Source organism: Mycetomoellerius zeteki, unplaced genomic scaffold (genome assembly GCF_001594055.1).
Source record: "Mycetomoellerius zeteki isolate Tzet28-1 unplaced genomic scaffold, Tzet1.0 scaffold41, whole genome shotgun sequence".
In the NCBI taxonomy this organism is placed as follows: Eukaryota; Metazoa; Arthropoda; class Insecta; order Hymenoptera; family Formicidae; genus Mycetomoellerius; species Mycetomoellerius zeteki.
The window spans coordinates 828,771-855,457 of record NW_017257403.1 but is presented as its reverse complement, the minus strand read 5'-3'; the positions used below and the strand labels follow the sequence as shown (position 1 = coordinate 855,457).

The 26,687-nt window shown below is 41.5% G+C and overlaps 1 protein-coding gene across 1 annotated transcript; it reads left to right on the top strand.

Moving 5' to 3' along the window:
- The first annotated feature begins 687 nt into the window (after positions 1–687).
- LOC108726298 (uncharacterized) lies at positions 688–26,687 on the top strand. The gene is given in 24 exon segments (XM_018453769.1): positions 688–817; positions 2,680–2,733; positions 4,022–11,212; positions 11,591–11,597; positions 12,034–13,001; positions 13,004–14,062; positions 14,820–15,097; positions 15,624–15,971; positions 16,050–16,373; positions 16,800–17,162; positions 17,294–17,606; positions 17,699–18,315; positions 18,409–18,789; positions 18,860–21,436; positions 21,950–22,236; positions 22,298–22,847; positions 22,974–23,255; positions 23,446–23,689; positions 23,801–24,144; positions 24,242–24,533; positions 24,647–24,943; positions 25,196–25,479; positions 25,553–25,957; positions 26,070–26,687. Coding segments are annotated over 24 exon segments (17,631 nt in total). The 3' UTR covers positions 26,106–26,687.

Genomic DNA, 26,687 nt, shown 5'->3' with positions numbered 1-26,687 from the left:
AATTTAGTTAGATAAGGATCTAAAAATAATTTTGTTAAACCATAGAAATAATTATGTAGAACGTTCAAACATGATGAATAATGCAAAAGTTTTGACATCTTAATAACCAGCTTGAGCGTTTTACATAATTACGATGGCTCGACAAAAATATTTTCAGATCTGTGTATCTAATTAAACTTTTAAATACTTCAGCAAAACCGTTCTTTCTCTGCAATTTTTTGCAATTACTTATCTTCTAAACGTTTTAAGAGATATATCTTCGTTAATCTTCATAACACATCTCTTTATTTCACACATTTCGCATATCATAGTATTGTTTACTAAGTACGGTTCGTAATATATGTCGCCCACTACTGAAAGTGAGATTGAAATCGTCTGTCTTGCATTGGTCGACGACTGGGTTACCTTGATATTCGCGTCGCTCTCACAATACACTTAAAACTTACGACACGTATCGTCAGGGTTAACATGGACACCCACCGAATGCTATACTCGTATATCTACATCAGAGTCTTCATTATTTCGCATGATAAAACAACTTCGTAATCAACATAAATAATTGCTGATTTAAAATACGCTTGAGTTGCGTAAGTAAGGATAAAGTATTTTTAAGCATCAAATTCTAACTCCTAGAAAGCAGTAAGATCAAACGTATTTATGGATTCGCAATGCTCTTTTTATTGCGGAATGTTGATGACCCTATCCATCATTGTGGAATCTCGTTGGCGCAATACGCCACTTGTCGTCGCTATTAAACAAGCCCTGCTGAGATTACCCGGGAGCAATCATCGTTCTTATGGCGAGAAAAATCTTTCGGGTATTAGCCGCGGGTCGCAGACAGCGCGACATGAATGGACGAATTATTCTTACGAAACGAACGTAATTCCCGGAGGATTTCTCTTCGTTCGAGTATCGTGCAAGAAAACGAGCTCAAGGTAGCCCTTGCCTATGCAACCGCGATTATGCAGCTGCGTACGTGGAAGTCGATCGTCAGGTGGGCCCCGAGTATCTCCTTACTACTTTACGAACGTGAGTAAACGCACCTTCGAATACCAGAATCTGGAACTTTACGATGTCGTGCAAACGCGGGAAACTATGCGGGAAAATTATGCGTGAAATCATGCAACTCGAAAGTAACAGAAATGGTTCGTCGACACGTCACATTGCCATCCGGAATGCTTTCGTAATCCTATTCAACGTTCACTCACAATCTCGCGTTACGTAGCAGTTATAGCTTCGTTAAGAAACGTATACCTACATACAAATAAATTTATTCCGTTTGTGCGAAATTTTATCCCTGAGCGTTAATATGCATGATGAGTTGGTGCGACAGATTGGTGTAATCATGAGACGCAGCGGATTTCATAATGCGATTCAAGTCGCATCGAAATAACGTGTGCACGCGGTGCACGTTGTCAAACACGAATTCTCTCTCCCACGTACGTCGACGCGACCGCGATCGTTACCGATTGTTGGGTAACGTGACGCGACGACCGCTTGCCGCGAAACGCGACGACCGGTTTGCCGCGAAACGGCTTGGTTAGCCGGAGGCCAGACGTCGGGAAAAGAAGGGCGACGCGAAGTCGACCAGCTGACCCAATGTGGCCGGGGACAAGGATGACCTCAGTACGTCGGTCCCGATTACCACGATACGGAGAAATGCTCGTCGTCGAATAAACCGGATGTCACCTGCCCCGGTAGCTTCGCGAGTTCAACGCCACAGGATCATTGGGTAATGATCGCGATACACCATTCCTCGACATTCTAAAGCTGCTTTTCTAGGAGACACAAATGTTATTGTATCTTTGTTATTCATTGAATGTCAACAAGGATTGAACAACGAGAAACCAAAATATTTCCGTGACAAAATGTTTGTAAACAATCGTATTTGGTAAAAGAACGTCTGATGATACATGATAGGTTCAATTTGTTATTGATTCTTTTCTACGTGGATCAACCAGTCACTACAATCAAATCATAGACGCTATAATATAGAAAGGCACTTGTAGCTATTCAAGATGTAGCATATGCAGTCACGTGTACACGCAAGTGCACAGGCGATCACGTGTACGCGGGAAGTAAACTACGTAAAGATATTCCTTGCGAGAAAAGGAGTCGGTCAGATAACTGTACGTCGCGGCCTCCGGACGACATCTTCGGTGTCGCCGGCGTCTGGAGCCCTCTCTCTCTATATCCATTCCTATAGACACGCACCTTCCTAGACACGAAGATTGCATTTACATTCGCTTTTTTTCTTATCCGCTTCTTCTCGGTTTTTTTTTCCTAAATTGTGAGTAAATGCGCAATTTACTTCTTGAGATACCCGGAAAAATTTTATGAGTGTTATACTTGAAACTTCCAGGTTCCACGTTCTTCTTCTCTCTTTATAAATAACAAAAGCGAAATTGCTGTTGCAGTATAAAAAATGTCTATGATTATGATGACATCCGTATGACGCATAGCAATTATTTCGCGAGGAACTATGACGATGACCAAATGAAGCGCGCTCCTACTTTTATAACATCCTTCAATAATTTCCTTTCACCACCCACGCTTCCTCTGTCGAATGCATCGAAGCGACCTTGTATCTCACTTATATATGCACAAATTAGGCATTAATATTAATTAAGTCGATTAAAGACATGTGCGTTAAAAATATTTTTTTTTCTTTTCTTACAGATGAAGTTTTATCAGATAATATTAGAGCTTCCAGGATAGAAAGGGATCTAGAAGGTAAGTCTCTCCGTAAATGTTTACGTGTCTAACAAATGTATGCTAATCGTGACACATTTGCGACACCTGAATCACATCGATACACGCAGACAAGGATTGCACTCAAAATTGAGCTTTTCAAATGAGTTTTTCCAGTTGTCTGATAAAAATATCTATTTTTACATCTTAGATTTAACGATTCTGTGTCAAGTTTGAGTACAAGCCTGTAACATAGAACGATCTTTCCGCTTTTGTTCTTTGTCTCTGCTCTCTATATAACTTATCTCTTCTCACGATACATCATTTTGCGTATTTCAATTATCCATGTGCGTGTTGACGCGAGGTGCGGCCGTGTAAATAAATTTCTCAAGCGGTTATACACACTTTTCTATCGCTGAGTTGAATATAATATGCATATATCATCTCGTTTCACTGGTATCTGGCTTTGAGATCTGTAATACAATTAATTGCGAGATGTTCCTCCTCAAAACATGAAAATTCATCACGTTGTGCGGAAAGTTTTTAAATATTTCAAGTTCTTTAAAAATAATGAAGTAACAATAAAATAAAAATATGCTATTTTAATTATTTTAGATATTTCAATTCTTTTTAATAAAGAAAACTGCGCTCAATGTGCGTGATCTTAGAATTTTCAGGACTTAGGGGTTGTACATAAGCAACTTAACTAATGGCTATAAAATATCTTTCTTTCTTTTCCTCGTAAGCATGCTAACTTTTCTTACTTCAAGGAACACTTTTTTGAGAAGTAAGGTAACGATGCAAATTAAGCGGGGTACCGCGGATAGTGTTGCAACAAGTGTTCTAGGCTACGAAAGAAGAAGGCTCATCTACTAAGATCGTCTGTCTCTTTTTTTCTGTTTCTGTTACTGCTCCTGTCTGCTCCCCGCCTTCAACTCTTCTCAACAACGGATGCCGTCTGCCTCCAACGTCCGTCCGCCACTCCGTCTCTCTGACGACCTACATTACGATAAAAAAAAATACAATATTACGGCGTGAACATTGACTGACGCAAACAAACGACGCTGACGTATTTCGGTACACGATTATGACATGGACGGCTCGTAAACGTGAAATGCGACTGAACGAATCAAATTCGTTGCACATATTTACGCTTGATTCCAAATCAATCACATTTCTATAACTTCGCGTCCCGTTTTGCTGATGTAATCGCTCTCTCCTGTTTCTTTATTCGTTGCCGACAATTCCATTGACAAATTATCGACGCGACATGTTTCTATGCCGTTATAACATATTATTCCGTATATTTCTTTTGAACTTGGCTACTCAGGAGTGACCACAGTTCTATTGGTATCGGCAATTCCTTATGGAAAGTCATTACCACCAGTTGGATTATTGACGAAAACGGCACGGACATTCGTGCAACATGGCGCGAGTACCGAATTCGCCACTCAAGTTGTGGGCACGACCTTGGACAACGGTCGTCTCTACGCGAGAATTCTATCTTCATCCAGCAGAGTTTACCAAAATCCAACGCCGGATTCGGCGAGTCCCTATGTCGTTTATCCCTCGAGAACACCGGAAGACGATTGGCAGCTTCGATTGGCCCTTGATAATGCGCCGTTCAAGGCTCGTGAAACGCTGAGTGATAAAATCAATACAGAATCAAATGAAAAGAAAAAGGATATCTCGAAACTGGACGAACTGTCCAAAGAAAATGATGTATTCAATAAAAGAGAGCTAAATATGGATACGCAGAGATTGAAGCCAGAGAAGGTTCGACCGGCCGATCTGCCTACTTATACCGTCAAACACGAGTACGTGTCAAACAACTTTGATTCGTTCGACGATGTACAATCGAGAAACTTTAGACTTCGAACACCGAAGATTTTTAAACCGCAGGTGAAAACTCCTCCGCAAAAAAAGTTAGATATGAAGCCTCTCGCTACAGTGACCTACCATGGCTTTGCGGATTTCACGACAACGGTCGGCGATACCGTCATCGTCTTTTCGCCGAGCACGTCACCCGCACCCATAGGACGTCCCGCCACCACGATTAAAGGCGATGCCACGCTTCGTCCGGATGATGGTATAGCAGTATTAAAGATTCAGCCAACGACTGTGATGGAACACGCAAGAACCGATCGACCTTATGAAGGGGACCGGAAACACGGTTCGGACGATCAACTTCTGAGCTCTATCAATCGCGATAATATTCAGCCAAGCGTCACCGAGGAAATTGACGTCGAATCATCCAAGAGATCCACGGAACCGTTACTGCTGGTACCCGATGTCGAAACGGGATCGTTGAAGCCAACGGGTCTTGTGAAGATCGTTGATTCTACTACTTCGTTAGACGGTACGACGACACATTACAAAAGTCTCATTTATGGTACATATATCGGCACGAATTATGCGCAAATAATTCATACATCTTCAAACGTGTATTTCTTCCCGGATGATGCCACTGTAACATATGAAGCCGACACAACTACGGAATACGATACAACTGAAACAGAATTCGACGATCAGGATACTACTGTCGAAGCACTGCCTTCTACTACGCCGACGACCATCACGACTAGCGAAGAAGAGAATGAACTGACTACTCCGTTGAGAGGCACAACGGACAGTGTCTTAACAACACTAAAGGACATCTTAGAAAGTGCAAGAAGAGTATTAGGAACGACCGAATCGGTGCTACCGACTTTAGACGACGAAATTCCTAACGATATTGTGCCAGGAGATCCTCAGGGTCGTAGTATCAAAGGCGGCTCTCCTCAAAATAATCTCCAACCCGGACATAAACATGATTCAGGCAACGTGGAAGAAAAAGTAACGTTGGCTACTAGATTACTGCCGTCTACCGTTTACAAGACGTTTACATACTTCACAACTTTCTTCATTCCGGGCGGTAGTGATCAGACTACGACTTCGATACGTTCTCGGGAGGTAGTCTCTTCTGAGATAACGTTTTTGACAGAGTTAATTCGACCTACCTCGACTAAAAATTTAATTCGTCCTACTACCTCGCCAGGCTCAAAGCAGAAAACACCAAACTTGCCTAATGAAACTGAAGAGGAGCAAACTACCAAACAAGATGAGGAAATAGAGCTCATTTTTAAAACTTTGTACACGACGTATACGTATCTAACGACATTCTTTCAAGAAACTACATCTAGTGTATCCAGTCGGCGAGTTGTCGAGACTAATGTTATCACGCAAACTGTTGGACCAAATGGTGTTTCTGCCGTTGTTGCCGGTCTCTTCAATAAAGACGAGTCTGTTCTGATATCGCCAACGACGATATCACAAAATGTCTTGCCGTCGGTAATAACAAATGGTCGCACTCCCGAGAAATTCAATGAAGGTATCGAGCAAGAAGTTCCTGATGAAACGACAGAGGAAAGTCTAACCACTTTCCAGCAGCAGGATACCACGTTACACGAGAACATTCCAACGGAATCCATCACGACTATTGATGATTTTGAAACATCTGATGGCTGGACCACCGATTTAGAACCAAGCCCCACGCCAGCTATGGCGAGCGTAGAAATAAAGGAACAGGTGAAGACATATTATACGACATATACGTACTTTACCACTATCTTTGTAGATGATGAAACGGAAATCGAGACGCGAACCGAGGTTTTCACTAACGTCGTCACAGAGACAATTACACCTACCAAGGTTCAATCGGTTCCGCAGGAGACGGTTCGACCAACGACGCCGAGATCTCAATCTGTCGAAAATAAGCCTGCGCCTCCTCCAGAAATTTTGGCTTATTTAGAAGCTCTTCAACGTCAAAAGTCACAAGAAGAGGCATTTTTATTAGCAAAGAAAATTCAGCAAAATAACACCGATCAAGTAATACATGCTGAAACTACTGAAAATAATACGGAGATTACAACGGAGGAACCTACCACTTTGGAAGATCAATCCACCACTGAGCGTCTATTTCGTAATTTCCAAGTAGGCGCGCAAGTAACTCCTAATCCTTCAACTGAGGTGGAAGTTCTGGGGTCCATGATCACGGATGTCGTATCCTCTTCCAGTTCTGGTGGCGGCACTGTTCTAGATGTGGACAAGAGAAACATCGTTCCTGAAGATCAGGAATTGTCGGAATCTAACAACCACGAAGTAGAACCCGCGCCAACATTGCTTCTACAAACTAGTTACACGACTTTCACATACTTCACGACAATGTATAAGGGCGATCAAACTAATATCGCCAGTCGTCTGGAGACAGTTACAAATGTCGTCACGGAGACTTTAAGGCCGTCCATCGTAGTGCCGGTTCCAACTAGCACCCTGCCGGTGACATATTTCACGACCTTTACATATTGGACGACGTTCTACAAGGGTGGTGACACCATAACCACTAGTCGTGAGGAAACAGTCAGCAACGTTGTTACAACGGGCGTTTCGCCTACGCCTACAGTAGAGCTTGGAGTAATAATGACTTATACGCCAACTGTAAATCCACCGTTAGAGGAGGAATCAGTCAACGAAGAGGAGTCCAAGATTACGGCGGATAACGAAGTAACACCTGTCAGCAGTGCTGGATCTGAAAAATCTATCACCGAAAATATAAATGAACCATCGCCAATTACAACCAGACCAGACGATCAAAACGCAGTGAACATTTCATCATTTTCACCCGAGCCCACAACATTCTACACAACATTCACTTACTTCACTACATCTTACGTCGGAAATGAGACAATCTTGTCTAGCAGACTGGAGACCGTAACTAGCGTATCGATACCAGATATTGCGACACAACAGGCAACCGGTCGCGCGATCGGTGGACCTGTGTATCCGTCAATTCAGACAATAAATACCGATGATAAAACCGTGACATCGTCTAAGATACCTGAAACTTTCAAAACAGGTTTGATTTCGACAATACGTTCGAGTGAAATACATGAAGATACTACGACTCATTACACGACGGATGTATACGGTACTTATATAGATGGATATTACGCACGAGTGGAAAAGAGCTCGACGAGAATAGAAACACCGCCATTACCTTCTTCGTCGATAGCTACACCGGTCCTCTCTACAGGAGTTTTATCTTTGAATAGAGGAAGCGTAGTAGACGCTGACGAAGTCACCACTGTTTACTTTACGACTAAACAAATTGGTACGCTTTTCGAGGGTACTTACGCTAAAGTGATCGAAAGTACGTCAAGCACGAAGATAGATGAGGAAAGAAAAGCAAGCATTCCGCCGATTCAAGGTCATCGAACTGGCCTAGTACGTTTGATTCAAGGTCAAATGGAGAATAACGGTACCACTACATTTTACCAATCAAAAGTAATTGGCACCAGCATTGAGGGAAGATATGCTCAGATTATTGAAAGTACTTCTAGCTTCTTTGTGCCGAGTTCCACGAGGAATATCGCGCCAACTTCTACTCTACCTCCAAGTCAATCGACAGGTATACAGGAAATATCACCTTCTCCCGCCGTTATTCAATCTTCCGAAGATCATTCAGAATCTTCCGATGAAGACGAGGACTCCGGCCAGGATGAAGAAGATGATGAAGAGGGCGAGGAAGACGATGACGGGCAAAGTTCTAAAAAGAAATCACGCTTGACATTCTCGACAAGAAAGAGAACCTTCACGCCAGTCATCAGACCGTTCGCCTCCAGGAACAGGCCGACTTTTAATCCGAAACGCAAAGGCGCGCAAGCCGCGACGACTATTACCAGAACAGATATAACCCCGACGATAACTGCCACTTTAGCTGGCAAGGGTAACAGGTTCGCATCATCGCGGGGTCGCGTCACTTCGCCGATCGGGCCGTACTCTTCGACGTTATCTTCTTCAGGTTCCAGAAGATTTTCGGGCAGACGCGGATCCGCCACTACTTCAAGCTCGACATTCCCAGCGGGCAGTACTCGAGGTAGAGCACCGCCGCGAATAACTCCGTCATCCGTGTTTCAAAGCAACAGACGCGGTCCTACGTCTGTAAGAGGATCCTCTGCTAGGATCGCAACTCGCGCTTCAAGTTCTGCATTTCCCGGTGCCTCATCGAGATTCCGTGCAGGTATTAGACCATCATCAACCTTATTGAGAGGACAACCTACCGTCAGACAAGACGATCAAGAAAACGATGCCAATGAGTTCACCACGACTACCCTCATAACGGATGAAACACCGTTTACAGAATATGTCGATGGTGAAACCGTTACCACTCCTCTGCAAACTACGACAGAATCATCTAGGAGATCTACGAATCCGCTCCTGAGATTCCGCAGACCCATTAATTTAACTAGCAACGGCAGATCGGTAACTACTTCAAGACCATCAACGACCACAACTCCGAGACGATCGGGAAATTTAAACAGACCGAGCGCGCCAACAGTTCCTAGAGTAACCAATGGACGAACAAATAACAGAGCAACTCCTCCGGTATCTACGAGAACACGACCGAGTAATACAGGTCTATTCCCACCACGTGGATTTCTTGGTAGGAAGCAAGAAGCAACTACTGAAGAATCGACCGAGCCAAATGAAGGACAAAACGAAAACAACGAAGATTTGGAAGACGAACCCGTTGAAGAAATATCAGACAATGATTACGAAGGATCCGAACATGAAGATAAAAGATCTAACGTAAATGGAAATCGTCGTTCTGGAAAAGCTGTTGGATCTGTCGTACAAATTAGACCTTTTGGAGCCAGAACAAGAAGAGTTCGACGTCAGGCTAGCCAGCTTAGAGCATACAGTAATCGTTTCCGTAGACCCGCTCAATCCTCTTTTGCAAAAACGGAAGAGAGATCCGATTCATTAGACGCCATAGCAAATAAAGAAGATATTATAAAAACAGCACCGAAACCTTCCGCTCGTTATAATAATCGTGCACGTAGTTTAACGCCTCAACAATCGCAGAAGTTATCTAATCCCGACCAAACGGCAGAAACATCAGAGTTGTCGAGTCAGCAAAGTAAACCTAGAACCAGATCAAAACCATCTAATGGAAATAGAAATGGATCTGTCAGAATAAAACCGTCTCCAGCCTCGAACAATGGAAGACAATTTACATTAAGAGAAAAGGACACCTCTTCTAACAGATCGGGATACAAGAGGCCGATTTCTCCTTCCAGAACGAATAGTAGATCTACTAGTAAACCTGACAACGGAAGAGTGAGACCACCGAGATTACGAAATGGATCTTCTAAACCGACAGAATCTTCAACGAATTCTCGAAGAGTACCATCGTCTCGCTCAAGATCATCGAACGGAAGAAATGGAAACAGAAGAGTTCCTACAAGAGGTAGAGGAACCTTTGAGGATATCCGGGAAGCGCCTACTATATATCCAAATTTCGACGGCACCATAACTGTGACGCATTACGTACCAACGGAAGTGACAATTCCTGTGCTGAACAATGGCGTTACAGAACATCGAAATATTATAACGCAGCAACCAAGCACTGAAATCCTCGGACCTTCTCAATATACCACGGTAACAGCTGGAGACGGAAAACCGCTCGTAGTGATCGTTAGCGAAGTGACGGGTACCAATAATCAAGGTCAGACCGAGGTTACACGATTCTTGCTGCACGAGACACCTACTACTCGTATCTCGCACACCCTCACAAGCCTCAATGGCCGTCGCGTCTCTCAATCGGTTATTATACCCACAACGATGTTCTCCGTGGAGAACATAGTTTCTACGGTACAGCCTTCCTTGCCTGGCAATGCTCCCCTCGCCAATATTCTTCTTTCACAATTACTTCTGGGTCAATTAGGTCAACCGAATTCTTTGTTATCCCAAGCCACACCCACCACGCAGTATAACATACGCACCACCTCCTACGTCACTACAATAACGAAACATCAAAATACTACCATTCCCCTCACCTTCCGCGGTAAGGAGATTCTGACGACTCTGGTCGACTCCACGACCAACGTCGTTACTGCGACGGAATTCATAACGGACACCGTTGTGGTGACTCCAACAGCCGCGATACCGGCGGCCAACATAAATTCCCTCTTGTTGTTACTCCAACAACCGCAGACGCAGCCACAGAATCTCAATCCGTTGCTAGATCCTCTGTTCGCGGCTGCTCCATTCACGCAAAGTAACACCTTACCGGGAGAAGTCGAGAGAAGACATCAGCCGGCCGATTCCGATTATAAACACGATAGCTACGAATATTATGAGGACGATGCGGAAGAATACCAAAAATCATCCAGACCACGCGGACGCGGTAAATTGAACGACAAGAAAAAAGAATCCAAAGCTTCCGCAAAGGCTGAATCTAGCGTGGTAACGCTCTACGTTTCCGGCCGTAGACCCGGAGAATTCAGCACCGTTCTGAGTACTGTGAAAGTCAATTCTGCCACCGCGTCGAGAAGACGAAGAGACGCTTCGGAAAGAGCCGTCGAAGTCCGACCTTCCATACCACCGTCGTTGCACGCTGGACCGGTGGCCGTTGCCATTCTGGCGGGAAGCGAAGACCCTATCGACCACGCACCAACACAAAGTCTCGAGAGCGTAGTGGGTGACGTCGGACGGCATATTTCCACGTCCATCTATACCTAATTTTATTTCCTTCTGTGTTATACAAAAATCCTTCCCCGCTCCTCATCTTCCTCTTTCTTTCACCCTTATATTATATGTCCATTATGTTATTGAAACCCACTTAGAGAATCGCCTTAAAGGCTAACCGGTTTTTCCGAATCTCTTTCATCCGGAGAGCGTCGGTTCAGCTTCTTCGGGCACGTCATAGTGGGAAGAAAACGAGCAATGTCGATAAAAATCAAAGTTGCTGCGTATGTAATATAGAAAATCCCGAGACTGCCGGGATCCCTTTCCTTAAAATTGCGTAAAGGAAAGGTCATGGGTAATTGACTTCGATGAAACAAAAGTCATTCGTGAGAATGGCCGTCCCGTATTCAGTTCGCTCTCTCCCAACCTCTTTTGAACTTCTTCTCTATTTCCTTCTTAAAAATATCCTCTTTGAGCGTCGTCCCTTATTTCCTTTTACTAACATAACCTCGGTCTGCCGCCGCACGCGCGCCCACACGACAAAACCGGACATGATACTCTTCCGTCTCGCCAACAACATTACAACAAACAGACAGTCGTGCAAGCGCCTGATAACGTTATTAAAACGCAAAATGTATATGGCGAAATTCAATCGGATGAGCACACAAAAACCGAACACGAGACGGCAGCGTTATTTAACTCCAATCAATCAATACATCACAAAAGCAACACCCGAGAACGGCTTTATCGTTGCACTCTGCTTGATAATATAGATTTTTATTATATCGCGGAGTGAACTTAAATACAAGGCGAGATGTGATTCGAACAATCGAGTGGAACAATCGCCATTGCAGGTAATCTCTACGCTGAATCGGTGCAATATGGAAGTAGGAATATTGATCGCAGGAGAGAAGACATTGATGATACATGGTCCACAAACGAGGATTATATAAACAATGAAAGGATCGACGATGATGACGAAGCCTTCGAGGAAACACCACGGAAGCGTGTTAGAATTCGAGTACCCGTGGTGCGTAGTAGAACTGCTAGACAACATAAATTTACGGTCGTCAGGCGCAGACCCTTGATACCTCGCACCAAAGATATCGCGTATACTACGTCTACAACGCATACACCACGAAGAATCGTGGTGACGCGTGTCAGAACTATTGGATCGGGAAACTCGATTAATCCGACTGACATTCCGGCAGACTATGGAAGTTATCAACCTACTGGTTTTGGAAGACACAAAGTAACTGTAACCAGACGTAGAAAACTTCAATCTACGCCGACATCGACTAAAAATAAAGTCAGAGTAACCAGGAGAAAATTGGTCGCGGTGCGTCCGATATTTCCGACATCGACTCTTGCTATTATCACTACTGGATTCTTCACCGCACCTTCTTCCGAATACGATGAATATTCAGACGAAGAAGACGAGAAAGAGTATGAGAGTGAAATTGTTAGAGAAAAAGATCATTCTGTCATTACGCCCAGTCTCGAAGAGACACCGAATCTTATTGATAACAAACCTGACGAGGAAGCAAGTCTTGTATCGTCGGATGGCAGCTATACTATATCCGAAGAAAGTACATTAAACTCGCCAGTGATTATTACTGACAATTTCTTCTTCCCTCTATCTGATGACGAGGAAGATGAATACGAAGATGATGACACGACTACTACGACTGAAAATGCAAACAAAGTCACGATTTTAATGGAAGACGAGCATCTCACGATTTCTCCTAAGGATGAAGATAATATTGTACCTAATAAGAGTGACGTTGAGATGCAACCAGATAAACAATAAAAGCGCCTGAAGGATCTGATAATGCATCAATAAATATAACGGAATCGATCGCTTTGGAAGATGTTAATAATACAGAGATATCAACGAAAACCATTGTTTTAAATGAATATGTACCGACCACTGAACTTACTGTTAAAAAAGATGATGACGATAAATTTACAACGAAAGAACAAATTACTACCATTGCCACCCTTGAAGAGCAAACTACTTTCATGGAGGACATCACTACATTAAACGTGCCCGATGAATCTACGAGTCTTCCCGATAAAGAAAACATCACGACGGAAGAAATTACTTCGGTTACCGAGACAATAATGCTCGGTAAAGAAAGTAAAGAGCAAGAATCAACCGAAGCTGCTGAAGATACTACAGAACGCAGCATGATGCCAGAAACGATCAGCGAGAACTCAGAAGAAATTCCAACAGTACGACCTCTCCAACCGGATGTCATAATTGACTCTAATTCGACCCAGATTTCTCTAATCGGGACGGTCCTTCCATCTGATACAATCGTAATCGCACCGAGCTTCGAGAGCGTTATACCGCTTGAGACTACGAAGTCATCGATACGCGACACTGATACCAATTATCTTGATGATTCGTACATACCCAGCGTGATATCCCTCAGCGCAAATTACACCCGCGAAACAGTCCCCGCGACGAAAGTCACGAGTGAGATTACGCCGGAGGAGATCGAGGCCGGACTAGCGGATGATCTTTACTTGTCATTATCTCGCCTCGATTTCCCCGAGATCTTACCGTCGAAATCAGCCACGATTAATCTAGAGACTAAAACCACGCCGGATCTCGCGTTGGAGCCCAGTACGAGCGTTTATTATACGGAAACGGTAGTGACGTCGACGCGACTAAGGACGTATACGTACGTGGTGACGCAACTTAACGGACTGGAGACCAAAGTGACGTCGTCGACGACCGTACGACCGAGAGTGACGACACTTACGTTGACGGTGCCCGTCACGGTGACTGTTACTCCTACCGTGGAGTCGTCAGCCGGCTTCGTATCATCTGTGTATAATCCAGTACCCGTTGTCGGTGAGTAGTACCTTTTACCCATCTGAGACCTCTCTCTCACGTCGATCGCACAAGTGCACAAAAACGTTGAAATAAATCGATACATAAAACATAAATGATGTTTTAACGAGATAATATTAATCGAGATACATAAACTTGTTAAAAAAGACAACGAGATAGCCATTTCAACGTTGAGTGCACACGGTGATCGCCGTATGTAATATAATCCTTAGACTAAACTTTTTTTCGCTATAGACTTCCTGATTACGCGAATTCTGTTAAACTTGTACGAAACGGACTGTTGGACTGTGTAAATGCTCTGTTAAATATTGTGTCAATTGGTTTTTGGTATTCTAAATTTTTTCCTGTACATTACAGCCCTGTATGAAATGTAAATACTGTATATGGACAAAACGACGCTGTATATACCTGAATTTGCGTTTTTTTAAATGTACGATACATATGAATATTAATCCCCCCTATATTATAATTACATAACTTTATCAGTTGTATCTTTCTCTGTAAAAATTTGTCGTATATTCGATTGTAATCCGAGTATACGATTCTTTTTAATCTTACATTAATACAGATATTATTTGATCGTTGATTTAAACCACAATAGGTAAGATTACAATTTTCCGACAGTATCTTTCATATCGCTACAATATTTTTTTTCAATATCTTCGAATAAACAATAATTAAATCGATATTGCAAAGCAACTTCTCTTATATCTCTAAACATATATGCAATACGTTATTTATGATATCGTAACGACAGGAGAGTACGAGGCGAAGGATGAAGAAGAAGGGCGCAGATTTAATTTAGCGACCCGCGTAATGTCAAACGGCGTAGAAGTCATTGTCGCCGGACCAACTCCGGCTCTACGATGGGAAAACTCAAATCCTCAACCTACCCTCACCTTGTCAGAAGCGGTGGTCATGCTCCTGCCGCAGGATAAGCCGAACGAGTTTGTCACGAAGACTTGCACAACAACTTTCACGTACCTCAGCACAATCACCAAGGATGGAACGACTACCGTTTCAACGGAGCAGCAGGTGCTTACGCAAACGTATTTGTATATATTATATATAAATATATATATATATTTAAATAGAAACTCTCTATTCCCTTTTATAATTTATAAACAATTTTAAAAATATATGAAATAATATTTCATTTACAAATTAAATGTTTAAAAAATGTGTAAGAAATATATTACTTTACAAAAGATATTACTGTGAAGAAGATAGATAAGGTTGCAACGTGTTGGACTTACTTTTTGTCAGTTGTAAAATGGTATTAATAGCGGTGGTCCATAATTTTAATATAATGTTTCTTTTAAAAAGATCTGATTATCATTAATCAAGAAAAATTATTACAAAAAAGTTTGATTACGATATTGAATCTCTCTTTGATGTTAAATTAAATGTCTTTGAGTTTTAATCTCTTTTTCACACATTTTATATATTATATATATATATGTATATCATCAATACAACAGATTTCACATAATCAATAATCAGTTTTTAAAACGACTTACAAAAATTCTCATTGGTATAATAATTTTATTATTATTTCTAGGTGGTAGCGAATACAGCAACAGAGGAACGACACAGAAAACCTGGCTCCGAAACAGCAGCTGTTACTCTGGATGCATCTCCGACCTTACGCACCGAAGTATTTAAAACGACGTATACATATTTGACTTTGAACACAGATCATCCGGATGTGAATGACGCCTTAGAAAGTAGCACGAGAGTCATAACGAACACGGTTACCGCGCCGCAACATTACCTAGACATGATTCTCGAGCCATCAGAAGCTCCGCGACCGGAAACCAATACATACCTCAGTACCACAGTGTTGGAAAAAACGTTGATGGAAGAAGGTCGAACGAAAATAGAGACGATTAGCGACACGATTACTCAGGTTAGCTTATTTTCTTACCGTAAATTTCTATGTTGGTATTTACTACGGCATTTATTTTTTTTCGATTTTTGTTTTTAGCTAATAGTGACAGAATCAGCACCTCCGCCGCGACCAACCAGTGTCACAACTACCCTGACTGCTTTAGATAACACCGACAGTAGCGTGACGGATATGACTAAAACATATTATATCACATACACGTATTTCAACACATTTTTGGAGAAAGGTAGCACGGTAGTTCGCACAAACGTAGCCACATCGACTGATGTGGTATTGGAGAAAGTGCCAGTGCGAAAAACAACCATGAAAATCGCTCCGGTTAGTCCTACGCCGGAGCCCATACAGATCTTCGCTACTAAAACATACCTTACCACGTTTACTTACTTCACGACGTTACTGCAGGTAAATATGGTACTTTGTATTTACGCCTTATATACACTGTTAAATATCAAAAGAGCAATGGCAACCTTTCTTGAATTAAATATTATTTTGTTATTTTTAATTTCCATGAATGTCAAAATGTAAATCAATTCATTTTTATAGTTAGTTCCAAAGTAAATACGTCTATATTAACATACGCACTTAGTAAATAATAAACTAAATTTGAATCAAATTTAGTATATTTTATTGAGTTAAATTGTTTAAATCGATTGTTTTAGTTAAATTAACAGCGATATTAAGTAGGAGAAGTGGTGACCCATAGAAATGATTAAAAATAACTCAAATTGAATTTAATTTGACATTATGAATTTAACAGTGTACATTTAAAATCTCTCTCCTGTTATATACATATATATATATATATATTATATATACACACACATACAGGCTGGTCCAGATGGTGAAACATCAACAACTGTGACATCTCGTTCACATATCGTTGAAAACGTCGTAACGGAATCAATAGCTCCAAGTTTATTAGACGCCGGTTATATGAACGCTCTATTAACGACCGCGCATCATTCTGATCCGGTGAAAAACGTCGTCACGGGTTCGACCATTATTTTCTTCGACGATGAGGATCAGATCGAGCCAACCGCGACCTCGAATCTCCCACAATCAACCTCTATTACAGAAATAAAAAAACAAGAGAAAAGTCCCACGAACAACTCGACAACTACAATGTCAACGGAAACGTCGTCGGAGAATACTAACTCTAATACGAAGCCAGCAGATTCAATTGATAAACAGGTATATTTCATTTACAAATTTTTTCTAAATTACGAGAAAAAAAATTTTTTCCATAATATTTATTATATACTGGAACGTATTAAATTATGCGAATATTTTATATGTAAACGAGATTTGTAATTTTTGTACAGGATAATAATGGTACTACGATATTAAGCGATGTATCACAAAATAAGAGGCCGAATTCTCAATCCGGAGACGATGATTCAGTTAGCAAACCTCTTCTTAGTCTGGGTTCTTTAGGAATAAATAGTTTATCCGCTCTGGGACCGGTAATCACAGCAATGGCCGGATTATTACAAGGAAAAACTGCGGCTTCTCGTAGAAACGACAGCGTACCTCTCGCAGAGATTCAAGAAGTCACAACACAACGATCGCCTATCTACATACCTGTCGCAGAATTTGCTGACGGTGATATAGAAACCGCTGAAAGCCAACATATCGGTAATGATCTTCTTTCTTATCAAAAAACTAATAATAATTATTGTTATGTTTCATTTAGCGCATTTCAAATATGAAATGATTGTCTTTTCTAGCTGCCCATCTGGCGAATCTCAATCATAATTACATTGCCGAGACGCGCCACAAGGTGACCAGCAGTCTTGCCGACGGTATACCGATATCCCCGGGTGAAATAATTACCGCAAATAGCGATGTTATCATAGGAAAACCGGGTAAAATGGCGCCGAGACCGCCGCAAACGCTTCTGAAGGACGAAGAGCACATTGGTATGAAACCACCACCATTACCGGTACCGAATATTCCAGTGCATCCTGTATTAGAGGTGCTGGAGAACAACGACGATGTGCAAACTCAACAAACTGCGCAAGATCCGCAAATACAAATTTTACCGGCACATCAGATTTACGAGGAACATCTGAAAGTACCGGTTTCCATTCCTCTCGATAAAAATCCAACGGCTCCTAAACAGTCTCAAAAGTTGCTTTCCGTTCAATCATCACCGCCTAAGAGAATCGCATCGAAACAGGATATCCTAGAGAATGATCCCTTACTTAAACCACCTAACAGACCAAACGTAGAACAGTATGCGAATCCTAATATGAATCCTAAAGTTCCAGAGTGGAATCCGGAGAAATATAGAAGACCATGGAGCGCTAAAGATCCCTTAATATCACCTGCAAGACATGATGAAGTATGTTTTATTTGTATTATATACATATGCACCATATATATTTATTTATGCAGTGTATGTGTACCTACGTAATATATAATAATTTGTTTCAAGATTCATTCGGATAAACTGATCGAAAAACCACATCCGACTTCAGTTATATTATCTTCGGAAGAACAGAAACGACCGCCGTGGGCACAAAAAGATCCTCTATTACCGGATAGTTCTATCATTATACAGAGCTCAGAGTCAAAACTGATTTCTACCAAACCGATAGTCCATCAGGTCCCACACGTTATTGATAGATCAACGGGGCAACCTTTATTAGTCAATATCCAACCGAGTCAAGTAGCTAATGTAGTAATTCCTCAAGGCGGCACGCAAGCTCTGATTTTTGGAGATACGAATGAACCTCATATAAGTGGCCAATATTTTGATGACCCATCACCTTATCCAGAACCTGAAGTTGGACCAAGTTTCATTGGTATTCAAAAGGTATGTGTATTGATTTTATTAGATTGTCATCGCGTAAAGTATTGTTTCTTATACTAATATATATGTTTAGGTTGAAGAGATACCTCAATATTCAAGCGAGAAAAATCCAGCTCATTACATGGTTCCTCCATCACCATCTACCAACTTTAAAGTTTCTTCAAAACCAGGTTTTTCCAGTCGTCCGCATATTTTGTCACCCGTACGCGAGAGACCGCTAGAAATTCCAGAGACGTCTGTACTAAGACCCGATAAAAGACCATCGGAGATTCATCTCATCAAACGACCCGATGGATCCGGAGGTTCCGGTCAAGGCCACGTTCATACAGAAATTCTTGTACATCACAAACCAGAGACAATAAACGTTCGACCCCAACCTGCTCATCCGTCTGTCAATTCTCACGTATATTCAGTTCACCAACCGCCAGTGCGTGGTCATTTTCCGAATGGTCAAACTTCGATGGAACAAGCTCCGCCGAGGCGTGTGGAAGTCACGCCGACAGAAGTTCCACATCGATATATATTCCTAGGAAAACCAGATTCTGGAAATGAGATAACCTTAGGTACCAATTGGAAATCTGACAAGAAACCAATTAGATTCGCTCTAAATAATCGACCGAGACCGCGACCAAGACCGACGACCAATCGGCCCTTAGATAGACACGTCTTCGTGGAGCGACCTACTGGATATCCGCCGATTAGGAAACCAATATATTCGGGACCACAGAGACCTCCAATAAAGACGCACAGCACCTTCATGTTACCGCATCGTCCACCAATGAGTCTTCAGTCTCATCAGGAACCTACTCGGATAACACCTAATGTATTTACTATTCAAATTAACAATCAAAATAGACCGCATATTTATCCGGATAAGACAAACATAGGTAATGTTGCGCCGCCGAATTTGCCAACTGATAATAAGCAGAACGATAACGTGCCCACTGGTGCAATAGAATACCACAATCCTTTACATCCAAATCCGATATCGGAAGAAAACAAGTATTCTCAAGTATCCGCTACGAATACGCAGCATGTATTGCCAGATCATCTTGAAAAATGGCAGACTAATACACATACAGAGCAGACACAATTAGATTCTGACATCGGTGCTTCGGAGTACATTAATTATCAGAATCAGTATCATGGAAAAGGAAATAGAAGCCAAGAAACCGACGGTCAGGACAAAAAAGACACAATGAATTCTCAAAGCATCAACCAAACTCTGACATCACAAACTTTATATGGACCAGTTATTTCTATCAATACGGTTGTAGGCAAACCGCTGGAAGTCGAGCAAGAACAGGACGTAATTTATGAACGCGAAACAGATGGGAAGCCACTATTGCAAAGACCTCATGCTACCGATCCGTACAATACGAGACCTTACGAATTGCCCGTGGTACAAGGCAAACCTTTCGGTGTTTATAATCATGTCGATCCCACTACTCCTTACGGATACAAAGAAGGCTATAAACCCGATTATGAAATAGTTCACGGTATACCTGCTCCTCATAATGAAGATGCAAGACCAGTTACGATCAAGACGCAAAGTGGACAAGTCACAACGCTGAACTCACTCGAACGCGACGATACCATCGATTTGAAACCACCAGCGATCATACCTCAATTCGGCATTGAGGTAGATAGACCTGGAAGACCGTTCTCTAGACCGATTAGACCTGACTCTAGACCCAGTCTAACCCGGATTAAGCCAGAGATACTAACGAAACCACCAATTAAATTAGAAGTTAGACCCGATTACTCCGTAAGACGTCCGGAGAATGTCAAACCGAATAATGCGGAAATTTTTGTCAATCAAACATTGAATCATGGAATAAAAATAAATTATAATCTTCAGAATTGGGACGCGGATGTAGCAGTCCCCGATATTGTGAAGATTTCTCAACAGAAAACAGTTGAAAATAAAAATAGCACATCTCGTCCGATTATGACCGGCAATAAACGTCCGAGTAGACCAGTCGTTGTTCGACCAGAGCATGGAACATTCACGAGAGTGCATCCGGAATATCCTCATATCCTGACAAAACCAAAACCTCAAGTGCCGGAGCCGGTAATCATTTCGAGCGGTACTGCGGGACTAGAAACACATGGTCGTCCGAATGTCAAGTTTTCCATGTCGGTCGAGGCTATGGGCGAAGAGGTAGACAGTAAGACGCAAACCGAGCGACCGCCCAGCATGCTAGTCACGAAACATAATCTACCACAAAATAAAAAGAACGATGAAACTTTGGACACAGCCTACCAGACGAACTTTGCTTCCGCGGATTCTCAAAACGAACAGGATAAAATCAAGGACGTTCCCTCTAGAAACATGATGCCACCACCCCTAAATGGGGAGATCGGATCAAATCAATCAAAGAAAAAAGAGCAAGAAGGACTTAAACCACCGCCACCGCCATCAAGCGATGTGCTCGGGTTGTCACCACCACCGGTAGACATCACTACCACTCATATACCCATAGACAATAGATTCGCCTTAATGACGACCGACGAATCAGGTTTGAAGCCGCCAAAATATGTACCTTCAAAAGAATCGACAACGGTTGCACCGCCTAACACAAATATGGTTCCACCCAGCCCAAGACCGTCACTTACAAGACCTTTCCTCGTAGAATTACTGTCGCAGGTAAAACTTTAAAATATTTGATTTGCAGTTCATATATTGGTGAAAATTTTTCTCAGAATTTTTCATATAATTTTTCAAAATTTTTATGTAAATTTCAGAATTCTGATTAATTTTATAACTTTTTAGAAAATTTTTCAGAATTTTTAATACAAATTAGAATATATAGAAGTGTCTGCATCTTTTCTAGAATTTGTCATATATGTGAATTCGGAAATGTTCTAAGATTTTCAAAAATTTTTAATTCTATAATATCTGATAATCTTATAAAATATTTGATGTCCAAAATATTTTTTTCAGAAATTATAGAATGAGAAATTTTAGAATATATATTTCAAAATTGATATATATGTGAAAAATTCTAAAAAAAGATATAGATTTTTTCAATATTTCTGAAAAGTGTCCTAATTTGTATAAAAACTCTGAAAAAAATTTTCACCAGTGGCAGAGTAAGATGACAAGGTATCTGTCTTTATAACAGTCGCATAATTTAGCGATATATTTGTTATATTTTAGGACATGGTGCCGCCGCCACCAGTATTGGCAACTACGAGACCGCTTGAGATAGCTACCGTGAGACCAGCTGTCGCGGTTTCTGGTTCCATACAGATAGCCACTGCCGTCGCGACGTCTCATATCCCAGTAATCCAGGATATCGAATCGAAAATCCCAATTATTCACGGTACTGTTGACTTACCAGTCGTAGTTGACGTCGCCGAGATCCTCAGACCTGTAGAAACGCGAATGAGCGAACATGTTAGCATTTACACCGTGCGACCTTTTGATACAAGACACGTGTCTAGGTACGTAAATTATTTAATCTCTGTTAAAACAAATTATAATAATTGAATTGTTGCATTTTAGAATCGCCATTCAATCAACATCGACGTTGACGACAAATATGGTAATACCGACAAAACTGCGGCCACTTCAAATAGATCATATTCAGCCGAGTAAATCGTCAACAATTCACCGCGATGTCGATCCGACGAGATCGTACGTTTTGGACATTCCACCAAATCCTGTTAAGCGACCCGAGCATCCGATATTCTTAGAATCTAGCCGAGAAAGCATCCTATCATCGACAAGATTGGAACCTACCGAGTCTTTAACATTCATCATAGAAACGGAAAAGAAACAACATTCGACAGTATCGAATGTCAAGACACAAAAACCGCAAATAATCGAATACAGCGTCGTGAATAAAACGGCGAATAAAGAGTCATCCATAATTGTGACCAGAGTTGACAGTTCAATCAGTAAAGTAACCAATACATTGATACCAACACCGGGCAATAAGACACGTCCCGAGGTAAGCAACTCGGATACGCAGTTTACGAAGAATATTGTAAAGGCGACCAGTACCATCGCCAAGAATCAATCCAACGCTACTATTCACACGCAACCAAAAGAGGTACGAGTATCTCGATATAAATTTAAATTGTTTATTTCTTGAATAATCGCATTGATTATATTACTGATTAATAGACAACCTGACTAATATACAACTGTACTGATTATATAAATGCTCGTAAATTAGGTGACAAGATTCAAAACTTCAACGGTGACGAGAACTAAAACATCAGTGTTGGGTTCGCCGCCAACGACGAGGACGCTTTTACTTACGCACACGATGACCACGACGACTGTCGAGACTGTGACGGAAACGCTGCTGCGTCCGACAAGCGTAGTGTCTACGGTAACTTCAACAATCTTACAACCGATTGTTACTAGGATACCTTCGACGTATGACATAGCGGATAATGACTCCATATTTGTCGTGATGAGCGATCAGAAACCACCTGTGCCCGGGGGAGAAGAGGTACTAATTCATGAAATAAATACTACGTGCTACTTTCATCACAATAAACAGAAGCTTCTCATCAGCGCGTTTCACTCAAGACATTTTTTGATTTTTCTTAAGTCGATATTTTCTTATCAATTACTAAAAATTAATAAACATTATAAGAAATAATTTTTATTTAGACGGGCATATTTTGCTTCAATTTTAGGTAGAGGCTGAATATGGGGAGGAAGTTTCTCGTGATGAGCAGGATCTAATGGGTAATGAAATCCATAGAGTACTGACGGGTGGAATACTTGGTGCGCCGATAGTACCTCTTACACCAACTGCGAATCAGTGCATACCGGAGTGTAAATCATCCAAATCTGAGATATGTGCCGAAGTAGGAACCGAGATGAGGTGCGTCTGTCGGCCAGGGTTTGCGAGGATGTTTCTGGATCGCCCTTGCAAACGTAAGTTCACAAATGAATCCGTATGTATTTTTTATTGATATATTTTGCTTGCGAATATACTTATTTATTGCTCGGTTTAATATGCTTAAATTAATGCGCAATAATTTTTAGCGACCTACACATACACACTGCGCGTTGGTTTGGATCGTATCGGCCATGAATTCGTGGCGTATGACACTGCCTTAAACGATTCTACATCGGCAACTTACAAACGTTTGGTAGTTCCGACGAAGGAAGCTTTGGATAGAACTTTAATGCAGAGTGACTTGAGAGATGTGTACAGAGGCCTCAAAATTGCTGGATTCATTCCGGATCCTACAAAGGTCGAGTTTCACGTGCAACTAAGTGATAACACCAATGAAACCAGATTGAAAGAAGTCCTTCGGAAATACTTAGTTGGAAGCAATTATAGTTTAGGTGGAACCGAGGTCTATGCTTCAAAGAACCTTGATTCAGTAAGTTAATCGTGACATATAAATTAATAACTACAAAAGTTCAAGGCAATTCTTATAATTATGAATTTTTAATATTTCATTCTTCAATTTAATTCAGATCGAGGCGACCGATTTCGATGAATGCGCTTCCAAGGAAGACGGTCCGCATCATGATTGTTCACCCTACGCAGCATGCTTCAATTTACGAGGATCCTATCAATGTTCTTGTAGAGAAGGCTGGGCTGATTTATCAGAAAATTCAGCGTATCCCGGAAGGGTATGCTCGCAAGCACCACTAGGATGCGCTGGCTGCAATAACAAAGGTCATTGCGTTACCAATTCTCTCGGTCAAGAAGTATGCGAATGCTTCCCTTGGCACAGCGGTCAACGATGTCAAGTTAATCTCAAAGGTGAAAAAAAGCATCTCTTATGAAGTATAATAATTTTGTAATTGAATCAGAAAATCAAACCAATATCATATAAAACGAAACTCTTAAACAATTATATTTCCATATATTTGCAGTCTTATTGATAGCTTTAGTGACTACCGGCGCGATCTTGCTGGGTCTCCTAGCAATCTGTTCGCGCCCAGGACGTGATCGAAAGCGTGGCGACAGACGAGCCATGATCCCCGGAACAGGTGGTGATACCAGCAGCGAGGGTAGCGTCACTGACTTAGCGATACCGCATCACGTACCGCACGTTTTGCCACCGCCGCCGCAAATGATAGCTCCCTTGCCGCCAAACAAACGACCAGTTCGTAAGATCAGCGCGAAACCTCGTTATTCACCCAGAAAAGCTACTATGGTGCCTGCAGCCGGTATGTTTTACTATTGCCACTTCTTATTTATTATATTTCAAACAACCTCTTTCATATTCAGAATTTTTATATTTATATTATTGTATAATGTGTAACATATAATATAACGTTCGTATAATGTTGATTACAAATATAACACGCTAAAGTCGTGCTCTCTCTCTCTCTATATATATATATATAATATATATATGCATATATATATATGCTTATAAATTCAATCAATTTAATTCAATAAATTTAATTATTCTGCAGCGATACCAGTCAACGACGATCAGCGTGATCGTTCCTTGACAGTTATGATTCCACGCGCGAAATATCGATCGGCACCGCAATCACCACAAAATTACAATAAGACCGTCATGAGTACATTTGCTGCCGAGGAACATAAACTTATAAACTATCTCGACAATGGCACGAGCTCTCCCGCCAATAGGAAACAAAGTATATCTAGCGCGAAAGACTGTAAGGAAGCTGATTTGCAAGGCACAAGAAACCCGATGACACCCACGGGTGCTCTTGTGAGTGCTGGTTTTCAGGTACGGTTCTGTTTTCATTTCAATTTAAGACGTTTAGAAAGTGTACAAAAAGTAGGGTTTTAATTATCGACAGGTATCGGCGACGGTGACCCGTACTGTGGATGCTGAATCTACCTTGGCACGTTCATGCGGTGAAACCACTGTGGAACCAGCGACAAAGGTACTAAGGAGCGGAGATCTTCAGGGTGATCTCGACTCGACTCTAGCCCGCTCGTGCGGCGAGACAACCATTCAAGCTCCGACGAAGCTTCTTAGATTGGATCTAGGCGAGGCTGGTTCTACTCTGGCGAGATCGTGCGGTGAAACGACGATCCAACCGCCGACAAAAGTCGCCGCCGCCCGAAGAAACAGCAAGGATACTAGAGACAACAGGGACACCAGAGACAGCGCCAGTGAGGGTCACACCATGGCTGAGCGCGATTTAGGAAGCACACTGAGACTTCCGGCGCAACACCCGCCGTTATACAGTCCTGATAGGGTAAGATAGTGTGTCTTACGGATTTATATCCGAATTTTTTTTATGGATCACTAATATTTAATATCCTACTGAAATTATTATTTCGGTTTCTATTAATTGATACTTTTCACAGACTAGCGATCGGGAATCTAATTTCGATTCGCTATAGACGCTCAAACGAGAACGAGTCACGACGTATGGGAAGATTGATTGCGAACGAAGCCGCTGGACGGTGTTCTCCGTAGATTTATGAATCATTGTATGTCGAAATAATTGAAATCTGCTGCTATCAAAACAGGCGAAGCAACATATTTCATTTTATGATATTGATTTATTTATTTATCGCGATTGTTATGTTGTTTCTCTTCTATTTCTGTTATGGTAAATTTATTTGTTATACGTTTATTAATGATTTTATAGGGCTGGCTATTTATAAAAATTGATGACGTTTTCATAGAAGGAATTCTTCTAAATTTAATATTTGATAAGCGAATACTTTTCAAATTAAAATTCTGCGCGTAATTTTGCCTCAAGACGAAAGATAAGCGCGCGTGACTCACAATCAACCCCGTGCCAAAATACAACCAATGAAATAGGGAAGACTCGAAGAAGCTCTTTGTTGCCTTCCCTATTATTTTCACGAGATCGAGCAACTCGTCGCTGCAGCTGATCGAAATATTAGACTATTTTATTAATTAACAAATTTAAATACAATATGATTCGAATGATTAATTATTTCAAATGGAATTGT